General features: G+C 44.0%; 1 protein-coding gene across 2 annotated transcripts; it reads left to right on the top strand.

Moving 5' to 3' along the window:
• The first annotated feature begins 2185 nt into the window (after positions 1-2185).
• col6a2 (collagen, type VI, alpha 2) lies at positions 2186-15898 on the top strand. 2 transcript variants are annotated; one of them, XM_056391722.1, is made up of 32 exons: positions 2187-2376; positions 3987-4078; positions 4253-4353; positions 4495-4638; positions 5978-6340; positions 6437-6457; positions 6556-6621; positions 6750-6848; positions 6964-6990; positions 7158-7184; positions 7299-7343; positions 7477-7530; positions 7621-7683; positions 7772-7834; positions 7937-7990; positions 8085-8120; positions 8212-8274; positions 8429-8491; positions 8602-8664; positions 8742-8804; positions 8907-8957; positions 9045-9143; positions 9235-9297; positions 9499-9534; positions 9636-9681; positions 9770-9922; positions 10016-10110; positions 11071-11252; positions 11353-11531; positions 11626-11664; positions 13790-14124; positions 14873-15898. In XM_056391722.1, exons 2-32 carry the CDS (start codon positions 4003-4005, stop codon positions 15137-15139), a joined length of 3036 nt encoding a protein of 1011 aa, XP_056247697.1. In that variant the 5' UTR covers positions 2187-2376; positions 3987-4002; the 3' UTR covers positions 15140-15898. The 2 variants fall into 2 exon arrangements, with proteins under 2 accessions (XP_056247698.1, XP_056247697.1); XM_056391723.1 differs by lacking the exons at positions 13790-14124; positions 14873-15898 and adding an exon at positions 12321-13586 and having other exon boundaries at positions 2186-2376.
• The last annotated feature ends 350 nt before the right edge of the window (positions 15899-16248 follow it).

Genomic DNA, 16248 nt, shown 5'->3' with positions numbered 1-16248 from the left:
ATGTGTGCACAACCCTGTGTGTGTGTGTGTGTGTGTGTGTGTGTGTGTGTGTGTGTGTGTGTGTGTGTGTGTGTGTGTTGATAATGCACTAGGGTAACGACTCCCAGCTGCCTTGTCTGAACAGAGAGCACATCTGGAAAAAAAAGGAGGAAAAAAGATTGCAAAAAGAAGCAAAGGAAAAAGGGGAGTAGATGTTAGCTTATTGTAAGTTTAAAGTAATATCCTGTTTATTTGTTCTTAAATACAGAATTCATGATTCAGGAGATGCACTGGAGAACATCTGGAAGAAGTACATCACTGGCATTCAAAGACAGAGAGTCATAGACATTAGGACAGCCTTGTAAATAACCTTTAGAGCTTTACACTTTGTTTGTCTTTGCATGCTGCAGGCTGCATGAACATCCATCTGCTCTTTGACAATGCTGTGCATTTATATCTTTGTGCTCATTTTCCGTGGAACTGTGAAAATAAAGTCGAAGCGATTTTGGTGAGTCGAGCTGTTTATGATTCTGGAACTGATTATGCAGAAATCCCCCTAGAGTGAAACACTCTTTATGTCCATGTGAAAGAAATAAAGAAAAAAAATTTGAAAGAGTGGAGAGTGTGTGAGAGAAAAGAGAGAGGCAAAGGCTGGTTTACTCTTATTTGGGAGGGAGGTCATTCCTATTGTATGAGTCACTGTTCTAAGAGAGACCAGAACCCCCCCGCCTCCGCCTCCGCCCCCGCCCACCTCCACATCTCTCCATCACATGCACACACACACACACACACACACACACACACACAGACATCTTGCTCCACTCCTCTCTTCTTCTCTTTTTAAGGAAAAACGCTTCCCTGGCCAAGACAGCGAGAAGAGCTTCATAGTGCTAACTCTGGTCAGCAGCTGGCCGCCGCCTCTTCCTCCTGTTGTCTATCTTATCCCCTCTCCTACTTGGTTCCCTTGGCAAAATGCTGACTGCTGTCTCTCCTCCAACCACCTCTAGACTGCTTGTAACCCACTACAATGTCAGGTAAAGTTAAATTGAAAAGCAGGGGGAGTGAAATTTTTAAAACAAATCCATTAAATGTCAGTAAATGTCAAAACAAAGACTGTTGACTGTAGAGGTCAGATCCAGGCTCCTAAAATAAGTGGGAATCTTTCATCCAAATGCACCTTTTCTTTTTTTTTTTAAAGATATGACTTCCAAATAGACCTCCAGTGATTCACATCATCTTTCATAATGATTTAACACAAATGAGCTCTTCAGTCTGATAGCGTATCATGTAACAGATGTGGACTTGGATGAAAAGCCTGCTCCTGACATGGCCTCCTGTGCTCTGGGCTGCATGGACAACACATTAGTGGCAGTGTTACTGCTTAATGCACCAGCAGCTCTGCAGGTCACATCAGAAAATCCAAGCAAATTGGACTCTGATATGTTCAACCTGTGGTGCTGCAGCCGGCCCACCATCACCAACAATGACATGAAGTAAAATATGCTTTTCATTCACAGTGTAAATACAAGTGCAGATGTGCACATACATGGTAAGTCCTGTACATCGGAGACCTCCCACTACGTCCACAAAGACTTTAAGACGTACAAACAGGCAAACAGGCAGCTGAAGCACCTACATGCATATAAACATGGTGAGCAGACTGATGGACAGTCTGTCAGTGTTTACACCGAGTATAAACTCCTCTCACTAGGCCTACTAATTGCAACCAGACTACCAGACAAAAGCCAGGGCCTTTTGTGTGTGTGTGTGTGTGTGTGTGTGTGTGTGTGTGTGTGTGTGTGTATGTGTATTAAGGGGGGTTAAGTCTGCTCTTTATCCTGTTCTATTTCACTCCAACTCGCCACATGTGTGAGAATAACTGTAAAACCTCTTAAATGCCCTATCTCAGGGACATGAAAGCTCAGTGTGTCCCCGGGGTTGCGCCATGTGTTCCGCTGAGGGCCACAGCCATACAACTGCGATATCTCCTGATGCTAAACGGACATTGGTGGAGTTTAAAGCGTCTTCGAGGGGGGATCAGCTCAAAACCCCAGCTGTGCTTTGGCATCATCTTCCACTGGTGTATGGCAGTAGTGCTGGCACAATCTGCCGTGGATACACGCGCACGCGCACACACGGGTTGCTGCGGAGCCACGGCGCCTCCAAGCGGACAGCCGTGCGCATACAGGAGGAGGGGTCAGAACTTGTTGCTGGGGCTGGACCGGGACAGGAGAGCGAACGGACGGCTCTTCGTGAAGGAAACGAGCATCCAAGACTTTATACCCCATTTTCTCTTTCCGCAACCCCGTTCTTTCTCGGTTTTCCTGCCTGCTGAGATGATATAATCAACAGAGGATCAGCTGCCCACGAAGATTTAAAGTTACAGTAAGAGTTGAGGTATGTAGCACTTTTACGCACAACGATGTGCCATATTCTGTCCTCTCCCCTTCTCCTGTTATATCTTTGCCTGTCTGTCCCTCTGTCTCTGCGTCTCTTTGCGTGTCGTAAAACTCTCATTCGCTGAAATGATGGTGTTTTCGCAGCCGAATCAAACTGCTGCGCCAACAAATTTTGGATGCGCAAATCCTTGGAAATCCACAAACTACTTGCTTATGAGAAAAACCTAAGGACGACGTGGACGCTGTCAGTAGCGCTTCTATCTCTAAATACTTTTGCATGATGTTTGGTGCAGTGATATAAAGCTCAGCGGATTCTTCTCAGTCTCCTTGCCTGGACAGTGGGAAAAGAGTGGGAACATCTGCAGGAGCGACTCCTCCGCAGATGTCTGTCCGCTAGAGGGAGCCACAGCAAAGAGCGCAGTTTGCTGTAATGAGCATCAGTTGGCATATGGTCCATCGAGGGCCGCTTGCTGTGTGTAGATCTCGGGAATAGATGCATAGAGTTATGCATAGAGACCAGACCAAAAGGTTTTGGTGACATGTTTCTTGTAGTGTCAGACAGGGTGTCATCTGGATGTGAGGTCAGTCAGCTGCCCTCCGGAGGCCTTTAGAAGAGCCCCACACCCTCAGACGGCCGCAGGCCCCGTATTCAATGTGTGTCACTTGCTTTGTGGTGAATTTATTCATAGCTAATTCATCTTGGAATATGCACAAGTCACATGATAAATGGTCCAAGGGATCAATCATGCACGATTACCTGACTGGTCAGAATTTACTTGGAGCATTTCCCTATATAAGTTTGTGTTAAACCAAATGAGAAACATGGGTCGGTGCACCAGGACACTCTTATGGATTAATCCAGCCATGACAGCCTGTGAACCTTACTTACTGTGAGAGAAGGGATATCCTCTGGAGAGCAGCAGACTCTGGTCTTGTGACATCCTGTGGTTTATATCCGAAACACGAGGCTAACTACATTAAAACAGCAGCCTAGTCTCAGCTGCCAAATACAACCAGACTCCAGTCTATTTTATGTGGTCACCTGAGGTAATATGTGTATCATATTTCATGGCTTGAAAGGATGAGGTGCTTTATCATGATAAGATTAACCGTGTCGTGGATGTGACTGAACATCCACAGGTCGTCCGCGGCTGTGGCTTGGCAGCGTGTTAAAGAGCTGTGTTTCTCTTGGACTCATGTGATGGCTTCGAACCTATTACCTCACTGTGGCATTCATTTTGTTCCCATGGTAACAGTCAGTAGACACGTGTTCTTAGGATTCCCCTTAACTGATACCAGGTGCAGAATGAGTTTAGCAATCGGCTAATGCTACACACCAATAATTATATCGCAGGAGAAACGATTCTTCACATCAGAGTTTATTGTAAGAGGCTGTTACAGTTTTGGTGATTTTAAAACACGTTTTCTTTGTTCAGGCTTTAAAAATTTTTAACATGAATGTCTTTCCCTTTTTTCTTGATTCTTGACTGTCTTTCCTTTACATTTTCTTTTTCGTTGGTATTTTTTATTACTTTTGTCAAATAAATTTTGAGCGAAACAGAAACAGGTTGTTGGCTCAAACATGTGTCTTGATCCTTTGTGTGTCAGACAGGAGAGCAGGAAGATGCTGGGGTTAGAGGTCATCGCCGCCTGTCTTCTTTTTGGAGCCCTGACTCACGGCCAGCAAACAGAGTGCGCCAGTGAGTGCCATCAAACTGAACTGTAGTTGCTTCACAGCCACAGTAACGTGTCATCTAATGTGTTAACAAGACTTCAGTGACTTAACAGGGAACATTTCGTCCTACTGATTTAAATACATTTTCCATGGAGTTTTTATATGTGTTTTTGTGTGTGTGTGTGTCTGTTCCCTCCAGCGAACAATGAATGTCCCATAGACATCTACTTCACCATTGACACATCTGAGAGCATCGCCCTGCAGGAGCCGCCCCCTGGATCGCTAGTGGACAGCACCAAGGTTCCCGGTTTATCCGCAATTTTTTATTTAAACCTCAACCCGAAATAGCCCCGTTTTACAGTGACATCATTTCTAAATGACAGCTGACCAAATCAGCTGCATGTGCCGCACTGTATAACATGTTGTGTCTTGTTGCTGTAGAAATTCACTGAGGAGTTCGCAAAGCGTCTGGAAGATGTTCAGTACAGAGGTGCTGTGCAGATCAAGTGGAAAATCGGGGGACTGCACTACTCCCAAACACAAAATGTGTTCAGTCAGATCGTACCCAAGGACGATTTCATCATTGTGAGTGAAACACACACACACACACATATCACATGTATCATCAAGTTAAAGATTAAATTTGTTCAGTCCTCATTTGTTTCATGCCTAACCAAGTGATTAAGTGCTGAATTAGAAACTGGAAAATGTGATTAATGCTGCATGAGACGACATAATGTGTCTGGCGGCTCTGAATGGAGGGAATGAGGATGGGTATTTCTGACCATCCTCAGCAGGAGTTTGATATTGTGAAAAAATAATATGTTGACAGTTGTTACCCTTGCTCAACATGGCTGCACTATTGAGAATAAGGTTTTTTTTTGTTTTTTGCTCTTTTTTTGTACCAAATAACTATTAACAACAGTGACAACCAGGGGTGGGCAAAACTGCTTTGGGGGACCCTGAGGCAAAAATCAGCTGTGGGTTCCAACAACTAAACAAATTTCAACTAGTGAAAGAAATAAATAAGCTTTTCGTACAGTGTGTACTGCAGAGAAGAAATGGCTGGTAGCTGCCAGATGCACATTAGTCCATGTGGCCCGGTAGTTTAATGTGCACTATGTGTCCGCAGGTTCCTGAGTTGGTTCCATTGAGAGACCTTTGTCTCCTTTGGCGTTTTCTGCTTCACTGCGTCGTCAGATAGAGACAAAGTGACCAAACACTTAGCCTCAAGCAAAGTGTTTTGCCCATGTCATTGTTAAAAAAATACCCCTGATCATATTCATTGATGCATTAGAATTAGATTTTTGAACATTTTGGTAATGATCCTCTTTTGTGTGGGAAAGTTAAATGAGAAGATCAGTACCACTGTCATTAAGAACTAGGCTACAGCCAGCAGCCGGTTAACTGGACCTAGCACAAAGACTGGAGACAGGGAGACACAGCTAACAGGCTATGTCTCTTTTTTTTAATCTGTACAAAAACAAAAGTGTTAAAGTGATGACTCTGTGATTTACGGGGGATTTTGTGCCAGATTTTGGCTGGGAGCACTGATAACAACTTCACATGTTGCTTACCTAGCAACTGCTCCCTCCCAAAAAATAGTCCATTACATAGCCCCCTATAAAAAATTGTTGTTTTCACACTTGAGATTTGTGTACAGATGAAATATTAGTGAGCTTTAGAGGCGCTGGTTGGCGGATACTGTTTCTTTTAAACACAGCCAGGCTAGCTGTCTCCAGTCTTGCTAAACCATGCCAAGCTAAACTAACTCATGTATTTCATGGACAGACATGAGAATGGCAGAAGACTTCTCATCTAACTCCTCATCCAGAAAACGAATTAGTTGTATATTTCCCAGATAATAAAATCGCCGGTTGGTAATCCAGTCTTAATGATAACTCACACTTGTCACTGTTTCCAGAATGTCCGCAAAATAAAGTATTTGGGTAAAGGCACCTACACCGACTGCGCCCTTAACAACATGACCCACGAAATGCTGCGTTCAATCCAAAAACCTTCACCCCTCCGATTTTCTGTGGTCATCACCGACGGCCATGTGACTGGGAACCCGTGTGGAGGCATCAAGGTGGCAGCGGAGAAGGCTCGCGATGAGGGCATCCGGTTATTTGTCGTCGCAGCATCGAGGAACACTGAAGAGACAGGTCTGAGGGAGATCGCCAACTCTCCAGCATCGGTCTACAGGAGGGACTTCATGGCTGTGGATCTGAGCCAGGGCAAAACCACTATACACACACCGACCATTGATCGCATCATTAGTACAATGGTAACACACACACACACACACACACATGCACACAGAGAAATATGAGGAATGATCAGTGCCTCTTATGTTCACACCTTGTCTCTTTTGTCTTCACAGCAACATTTAGCGTACACGGAGGTAAGACAGCTGATGGTACAAATAATCAGAAATGTAAAAATTTCAGTTTCAGATTGTTTCATCACTGACTGTTTCTCTCCATCTCTTATACAACACAGTGCTTCAAAGTGACCTGTCTGGAGACAACCGGACCCCCTGGTCCAAAAGGCCACCGAGGACAAAAAGTGAGTTTCACACACACACACACACACACACACACACACACACACACACACACACACACCTACAGTATTTATACACCAGTCCCTTTCATCCTCACAGACATTTTCTCCTTTTAACTCATTGACTGCAGGGAGCTAAAGGTGACAGCGGTGATCCAGGTCCGAAAGGAGAAAGAGGTCGCCCAGGAGACCCCGGTATTGAAGGTCCCATCGGTCAGCCCGGTATCAAAGTATGGCGCCATACCTCAACCTATTCACCGTTCACTGCAGCACACAAAATTATTAATTTTGTTTGTGATTATATCGTGATAAATGATTTTTCTTTCCCTTTTTTCCTCTCTATAGGGAGAACCAGGTCTTAAAGGCGACAAGGTGAGGCATCAGTTTGCATTTATTTGGATCAACATCATCAACTGTGTTAAGAAACAAAGAATCAATCACTGGGTTTTTATGTGAATGTTAATAAAGTGTCATATGGTGATGACATATGAATCTCTATATGTGCATGAAGTGACTGTTGATCTTCTGTCTGCCCACAGGGAGATATTGGAACTCAGGGGAAGAAGGTAGGTTTTTTTTTTCTATTTCTAATTAACTATCGAACCCAATCAGTCAATTATCCCTCATCCTGGAATGTGATTGGTCTTTCTCCTCTAACTGTCTCGTTTCTTTGTTGTTAGGGTGCTGGTGGCTTAGCAGGACGCGACGGGACCGATGGGCAGAAGGTAGGAACTGTGAAAGACTGAACTTTGAGGAGCAGTTTTTGTTGTACAGTTTAGGGAACAACAACCCAACTACAAAAATGTCGTAATCTAATTCTGAAATCTTAATTTTTTTTTGTGTATTCTTACATTATAGGGTAAAATTGGCAGGATCGGCGCTCCTGGCTGCAAAGGAGACCCAGGCGACAAAGTATGACATTTAACACCGTCTAAGATTATTGGTACACCTGTATTGTGTTGTGTTACGGCTTCTTTATGGTGTGTGTTTGATGGTTTGCAGGGTCCCAATGGTCACCCCGGAGACGTCGGTGAACGTGGTCCTCCTGGAACTGATGGAGAGAAGGTAAATGGTCTTGTGTGTCCTCGTCAAACACAAACCTTCATCCATCAGGATTTTGGTTAAATTGTCCGTGTTTGTGTCCTGTCTTCAGGGAGATCCCGGACGCCCTGGTAAACCCGGTCTCACTGGCCCGTCTGGAGAGCCTGGACCAAAGGTAAATCGGTCCCTTCCCTGAGAGAGAGAAGAAGGCCAGAGGTCACGTTAAACAGTCGTAATGTTGGCGGTGAAAGGCTAACGTCTGGTATTTCTTCTGCAGGGAGAGAGGGGGAGTCCTGGATCACCTGGCTTCCCTGGAGGGAAAGGAAACTCAGTAAGACTCAGTCCATCGCCACAGACAGAAATACATTCAAACACATACTCACTCACACGCATCAAGTGGTTCACCTGTACGTTGTGTTTCTTAGGGAACTCCTGGACTTCCAGGAACCAGAGGCGAGCTGGTAAGAACCTCAGATTCACCCATGACCCCTTCTTCTGTCTGTCACTGTCTTTGTGTTGCCTGATGGTTTTCTAATCATTGTTCTGTTCTAGGGGAGAAGAGGGGATTATGGGGCAAAGGGTGGTCAAGGGCCTGATGGAATTAAAGGAGATAAGGTATGAGTCCATTTACACAATCGCACAAGTGTGAAACATTGTTTGAAACATTTTTTTTGCAGTGGCTCAAATTATTCCTTATTCCTGCGTGTTTCACTGAGACATGTTATTCCACCACTAGAGGGCTCATTGCTGATGGTACCTTGTATTTCAGGGTGAAATGGGGCCAGAAGGCTTGAGAGGACTTCCGGGTGAATCAGGAAACAAAGGTACAAAGGTAAGAATGACTGTATTATTATATCTATAATCTGTATATATTCATATGGACATCACGCACTCTTGAGTTTCCCGTTCACTCTTGTTGTCAAAACTCTCTCCTCTGAACAGGGAGACAATGGTCTGCCCGGCCCCAGAGGACCACCAGGGTTATCAGGAGAGGCTGGGAAAAATGTAGGTTGGAAGTAACATTTGGGCGTCGTATCAACAAGGGCCTCAGCTAGCTTGCTTTAACACTGTTTGTAATGTAGGGTACCAGAGGTGACAGTGGTGATGTTGGGCCGAGAGGTGACCCCGGACAGGCTGGACCCAAGGTGAGTATCTGTGTGTGTGTGTGCGGTAGCATCTTCCCTGCACTGTGTTCAGCTTTGTGGCTTTAGGTCTTTGTCTTGACTGCTCATTTCGTCTCTATTTAGGGAGACCCCGGAAGACCGGGCTTTAGCTATCCTGGACCAAGAGGACCATCGGTAACGTATACATGCACTTCGTCTCCTTACATTTGTTAGCTGCCGTGACACACTTGGTTGACAAAACTTTCCTCCACTCTTCTGCAGGGTGACAGAGGAGAGAAGGGTAATCCTGGACCTCGTGGCAGCAGGGGAGACTGTGGTCAAAAAGGCGAGCCTGGGGTTAAAGGTCCTTTAGGAGACAAAGTAAATAAGTCCTTGTAGTTTGATGTATGCTATCACTTGAAGGAAGTTTGTGAGTATAGTTACAGCTTTATGATTTCTTTGCTTACTAAAGGGTGATCCAGGATTTAAGGGTGAACCTGGCCCAAGAGGACCGAGAGGAGATATTGGATCTGATGTAAGTACACAAAATATACGTCCACTTTTCCTTTCCACTCTACTGTCAAAAATCCAATTGCATCCAACCAGGAAAAGCCAGTTTAAGCCTACGTGGTCATATGTTTACCTGTATACTCATGAGCATTATCTGTTAGCAATCCCAAACCAGACAGAAACCGAGAGACAGAGATGTGATTGTGTGTGTTCTCGTCCTCTACAGGGAGATCCCGGCCCTGAGGGAGATCCCGGCCTCACTGTAAGAACATCTCCTCGAACCTCTGTTCCATCACTGGCACGTCAACAGAAACAGTCAGAGGATGCAATGGATATAATGATGTGTTTTGTGTTTTCCTGCAGGAATGTGACGTCATGAACTACATCAGGGAGACGTGCGGCTGCTGTGGTGAGTTCAGCAAGGATCGCTTTGCCATCCGTGATCCGAACGCTCTGATAGGCTGTCGGATCATTACAGTCTGTGTTTTTGTCTGCAGACTGCGAGAAACGCTGCGGAGCCCTGGACATTGTGTTTGTGATTGACAGCTCAGAGTCAGTGGGTCTCACCAACTTCACCCTGGAGAAGAACTTTGTCATCAACACCATCAACAGACTGGGATCCCTTGCCAAAGACCCCCAATCAGCCACAGGTGAACATGCAACTGAGAAGGAGAATTAGAGTGTGATATTTCAAAATGGCTGCCAGCTTAAATACGTATAAACACGGTTGCTTGTGTTCCCAGGCACAAGAGTCGGAGTTGTTCAGTACAGTCACAATGGGACGTTCCAGGCCATCCGGCTCGATGACCCCAAGATCGACTCAATGTCTGCGTTCAAGGTCTCACACACAGGCAGACACAAACAAAACGAAAAACCACTTTGAAGCTTATTTTTAGGTCGTATCACAGTCTGTCCTTTTGCCTCTTTAGTCCAGATGTTTCGTAATTAATCAAGTCCGATCAGATCACATCTGCTGCTGTCTGCACACACGAGGCAGATGGAAGTCATCACAGTTACATATGTGTACATGTCTCGCTACATATATTTCTGACATTACCGAAAACATATAATCTGGGATGCGCAAATGGTAGATCGTCTTACTTCTTTTCAATGAACATGGGAACTGTAGTTTATTTAGAGTCAATCCCTACATACACTGTGCTGCTGCTGTAAACACGCTTTAGGACGTTAAAACTACGCTTCCAAAATATTTGAGGTAACTACTTTGTCTTTTTTGAAAATTATAAACTAATTAATTATAACCTTCTTTTAAAGATGTATGTCTTCAGTAGGAGCCGACAGGCTTGTGGCTGAGTGCAACAGACAGGGCAGGTGTTGTTGTGTATATAAGTATTAAGAGACGCACAAACACATTGGAAACTTTCTTTTCACAGGAATTGTTGACATTAAGAAAAAGTCAGAATAACAACACACTTATCCCTTAAGTTAGGTACCACATGTGTGTTTGTAAAAGGTAGGTCAAATATCTATTTGAACTAATATCTAGTGCATTCATTTAACCTTTTTCTGCCAACTATGTATTTTGAGCAGATGTCCTCATATTTATTGACCTGACTCATAACACAGGGCGGTTGAAAACTGGAAAGTCTACTCGGAAGAGCATTTATGCAATCCGTGTAGCTGGAAGTCTGCTGAAGTTAATATGCTAACCATGCATTAGTACCTTTATGGATGGCAGTGACTAATATGCTTAATAGAGTCCTTATGGAAAACAAATGAATGGATCCCAAGTACTGCACATACACATCACTCACATGCGGCCTTACCCACTATTCAGAATGCAGTGAAGCGTTTGGAGTGGATCGCTGGAGGAACGTGGACTCCCTCTGCTCTGAAGTTCGCCTACGACACCCTGATCAGGAACAGCCGCAGAGCCAGGGCCAATGTCACTGTAGTTGTCATCACTGACGGACGCTACGACCCTAGAGATGACGACTCACTGCTCGGCTACCTCTGCAGGTGCCTGACACTGGGGCTTCACATTTTGGGATTTAACAATTAGCATTTGTGGAGAAGATAAAAGTTTTACTTTGTATTTCTGTGTACTGCCGGTGACCAGTGACCCCACTGTTGATGTGAGCGCCATCGGTGTCGGAGACATGTTCGACCAACCTGAGGAGAACGAGAGTCTGAAGAGCATCACCTGCCAGAAGGACAAGAAAGTGCTGGGCATGAAGCGCTTTGCAGACCTCGTGGCCGACGAGTTCATTGACAGGATTGAGACTGTGCTCTGCCCAGGTACACGCTTTACAGAAACACACATTTTGGTCAGATTGGCTGTGAGAAGTTGTTTCAGTTTTTGAGCAGATCCTCTGACTGTCTTTGGTTTCAGATCCTGACATCGTATGCCCCGATCTCCCGTGTAAATCAGGTAAGATTTTGAAACATAATGCGTCAAATAAGCTTTGGCTTTGCTTTGTGTCCTCTTCAAAGTTTATACACGTTCTATCAACATTTAGGCCTGGATAACCAGTATTATTAAGGCGTCAGTATCTTTTAAACAAGGTGCTTGTTGGATTGTCAATCGGCGTCAAACTCACTTCACGTGGCATTTGGAGGTGAGAAAGTTTGCAGGTTGTCTCTCTCAAGCTCTGTTTTTACATTCTTCACGCATCTTCTTCCATCACTTTTTCTGGTGCACAACCAAGTGTAACACGATGAATGAGGAAAGACTGTCTCAGTGTGCGCTGTTATCCTCTTTTGTACGATTCATCGTGTCTCATCCCTCTTTATGGTGGCAGGTAAAAATATTTTTCATTTATATGTGTCCATATGTTTGAAGCATACTGACGCCTTTAATCTATTGCATTAGATGCACTGTGGCTTCAGCTGAGGTCAATATGTCTGTTGTATAGCTACTCCTCTTTTGCTATGGAACAATTGATTTATGTGGCAATACAACCAACAGACAAGACCAAACTTGCCTTTTTGTGCAACTCGTCGTACGTCCGGCGTCTTAGTTGGCTGTATTGATGCGTCGTGTCTGTGGGACCCCGCCCACAATGTTATTCCGCCCACTTGTTGCAGGAGGGGGCATCACTGTGGGGCAAGCCCCTCTCCCCTGGAAGCCACTGGCCGAAGAGGGCAACCCCACACTGGTCCCCACCTCTTTGGAGGGTGTGGCCAACCTGCTGAACGGCCTGAGCGAGCAGCAGTACGGGGTTGGCGTGGCAACCATGGCGTACACAGCCCAGAGAGCCAAACTCGCCCAGGGAGCGGACAGACAGCAGTGGACCCAGCTGTTCATCGACTCCTTCAAATATGTCTATGGAGACATTATGGGAGACCCAGAGAAAGCCATAGGACTCTGCTAATGCTAATATGCTAACCATGCTACCTCGCCAATATGGCTGCCAATGACTAATAAGCTTTCTGCTGGACATAGAATAGATTTTATTAAGACTGTGGGCATTTATTTTAACTCTTTGGGTGCAATAAACACCTGGGCTGATGCATGATATGAAGCTGGCCCTGTCAGAACTCATAGCAGCAGCCTTATGTATGGTTACTGTATATGATGGGCCAAAAGTCAAAATGTGGATTCATGATGTTCCCTCACCTCATAGAGTATTTTTGATTTAACATAAATAAGTGGCGCTGTCTCTCAGAAAAGTATGTCTGTTAGTAATATGATACATATCATTTCTTCCACCTTAGTGGAGGAACATTTTCCATTCACATGGAAAACGGATGTCATCCATTTGTTGGAGGCAGATTCCTGTGTAGAGCCATTCATGGTGCTCCTGTATAGTGTACAGTGGCTCTTTCATGAAGCCTCATTTCCACTGTGAATCATGAGCTCGCTGAATCACTCTGATGACTTTTCTTTTTTATTTTTTTTTTTTGCTGTTTTGCACATATCCATGGTTACGGCCGTTACTTTTGTCTGTGAATGACTCATGTCGATGGAAAAGCCATTACATGTGGAAAATATCTGGTGTTATACATATCACAATATACAGTGCATGAGTCAGAAGTTGGTGAATCTGGATGATTGGTTAATTGACTTGGCACTGACAATGAAGGAACTATTGTATGTTGTGCCCTTGATTGGTGCATGTTTTTTTTTCTTTTCTTTTTTTTCTTTTGTTTTTCTTGCATGTGGCTTGGCTTGTAAAGTAGGATGACTAGAGGAAAATGACCACAGAGCGGCTTTAACCAGATGTTATGGTATCATGTTAGCTCCGTGACTGCAACTTGCCGATGTGAACTATGTTGTTTTGTATAAGATGGAATGTATTCTTGTTTTTCTAATGTTGTTGCAAGATAATAAAATGGTAGAGCAAACTAAAAGTGCTTTCTTGAAGAGGCCACTTGGAAATCTGAGAGGTTTTTACAATAAATCAGACAAGCTGGACTGCAACTAGCATGTATGGAAGTATAGCATGTTACATCAATTCTTTTGCTGGCTTTGATCACTGAGCATCTGTGTTCCAGCTGGAGCTCATCAGACACCATGTTTGATGTAAAACCTTATGTATGTGTGTCTGTTCCAGAGCCTGCCGTGGCTACCTGTGTTCAGCGGCCAGTGGATTTGGTGTTCATGTTGGATGGATCTGAGAGGATGGGACTGGAGAACCACCGCAGGGCCAAAGAGTTCATCGAGAATGTGGCTCGCCGCCTCACCCTGGCCAGCGACGACCAGGACGAGAGGAATGCCCGCGTGGCTCTGATCCAGTACGGCGGCCCTACAGAACAGAGGGTGGAGTTCCCGCTCACATACAATCTCACAGTGATCGCTGATTCACTGTCACGTGTGAACTACATGGACTCTTCTTCTGCTCTGGGCAGCGCCATCATCCACGCTGTCAACAATGTGGTGTTTATAAAGGTATAACAAACACACACACTACAATCAGTTGCCAATTAGTTTAGCTTCAATACCGGGAGCATGGGGGAAACAGCTAGCTTCCCTCTGTTCAAAAGTGACAAACCCACCTACCAGTTACTCTAAAACTCACAAATTAAAACAAATCTTGTTTGTTTTAAATGTAAAAACTTATATTAAAAAATTATGAGTTGAGGTTTTCTGGTGAATTACATGTGGGAAACAGGGACTGCTACGAGCCAAGAAAGAAGTTTTTCTGTTTTCAGTCTTTATGCTAAGCTAAGCTAATAGCCTGTCGGCTGTAGCGTCATATTTAACATACATATATGCAAGCGGTATCAGTCTTCTCTCTAAATCTCAGCAACAAAGTGAGTAAGTGTATTTCTAAAAGTGTAAAACTTTTCCCTTAAGTACAGAGCCGGAGCCTGGAGGTGATTAGTTCAGTTTAGCATAAAGATTGGAGGGGAAAACAGCTGATTCTCTCCAAAGTTCAAAAATACGACCAACAAAACCTTTACCACACTGAATTTGTTTCAGCTTTACACAAAGAGAAATCACATGAAGATTTATGGTTAGCAGTTTTTCCCTGTTTCCGTCTTTATGCTAAGCTAACGTCCTCCTGTCTTAAGCTCCATATTAACGTGTAGATTTAAGAGCCATAATCAACCTCTCACCTCGACTACTGAAAGACAATAAGCTAATTTCCTAAAATGTTGAACTATTCATTTAACATTGTATGTTGTGTTTGTAGAATAAACGCCAGGCCCGTCGCAACGCTGAGGTGGCCTTCGTGTTCATCACTGATGGTATCACAGCCAGCGGGCAGCTGGATGAGGGCATAACTGCCATGAGGAGAGCGGAAGGCGTTCCCACGGTGATCGCCATGGGAACCGACACAGATGCAGAGGTGCTGCAGAAGGTGTCACTAGAGGACATGTCGGCCATCTTTAGAGGAGCTGACTACAACATGCTGAACAAACCTTCATTCTTTGAGCGCTTCATCCGCTGGATATGCTAGTGAGGAACTGTAACGCTCTACGCCATAGAATTAGAATCCATAGAATGAAAGAAGAACCTTCCTTCAGTGTAAACGTAAACACATCAGTCATAATGATGAATGATCGATGTAAGGCACTGACATGGCTACATATACTGTTTTTTTATTGCTGAAGACTAAATTGCAAAAGCCAAAACAATACACGTAGCAGCAGCACACACAAAAGCCTAGGCTTGTAACGTCATTTGAAATGTGGTTGTTCTATTTGTTCTAAATCCATGGTCAGCACTTTCAGCCAAAGACACTCATAAGAATCCCAGAATGACGTGTGTGATTATTGAATGTGTACGAAACAAATTGTATGCTTTATGTTGTTTTTATTTTGTATTGAGTTTCAGTTTTCAGAAAAGAATTTCTCTCTCTCTCTGTCTCTCTCTCTCTCTCACACACTCTCTTAAAAAAAAAATCACATTATTTACATTAAAGGTGCTAAAATAGAAAAAGAGGACAAAGCCATCCAACTGGTTCTGAAAGCTTTTTTTTTTTTTTTTACATCATGTTATGCTGTAATTACTGTAGTTCATTCAGGGGAATAAAAGCATGCAGAGATGTCATCTCCAAGGAAGCAAAATCACAAATAAGTGCCCCACATTCAACCACACAGGAATCACACGCACGCCCACATGAATGCACAGATACCGTCGTGTATTGACAGACATGCATAAAAGAACCAAATCTGTAAACATGAAGTCCAAATAAAGCCTAATGTGGTCACCCCAATACTGGGTTTTGTGTTTGCAAGATATGTGTGATTTGATCCATGTGCATTTGTCATTAAATCACTGTAAACTAAACAGCAAAGAAGTGGCTCTGGTAGTGACTGTAGTAAAGTAAGGAAGTATAGAAAACATACACAGTACAAACATACACACTTCCCACTACTGGAATATAATATTTATCCCCTCTCCATTTCATGCAGTCAAGTTTACAATTGGCTATTTGTGCATCTGGTTCCCTCTGCTGGACAGAGAAATACAAAGCACCAAATCTTCCACTGTATGTATGGATATACCTATTGTTGCAGGACAGTCTAAATTACATTTGGAAGGGAAATACTGTACTTTTAACTC

This window comes from Seriola aureovittata, chromosome 12, assembly GCF_021018895.1.
Source record: "Seriola aureovittata isolate HTS-2021-v1 ecotype China chromosome 12, ASM2101889v1, whole genome shotgun sequence".
In the NCBI taxonomy this organism is placed as follows: domain Eukaryota; kingdom Metazoa; phylum Chordata; class Actinopteri; order Carangiformes; family Carangidae; genus Seriola; species Seriola aureovittata.
The sequence above is the reverse complement of the archived record's forward strand: the minus strand, read 5'-3'. Positions and strand labels throughout refer to the sequence as shown.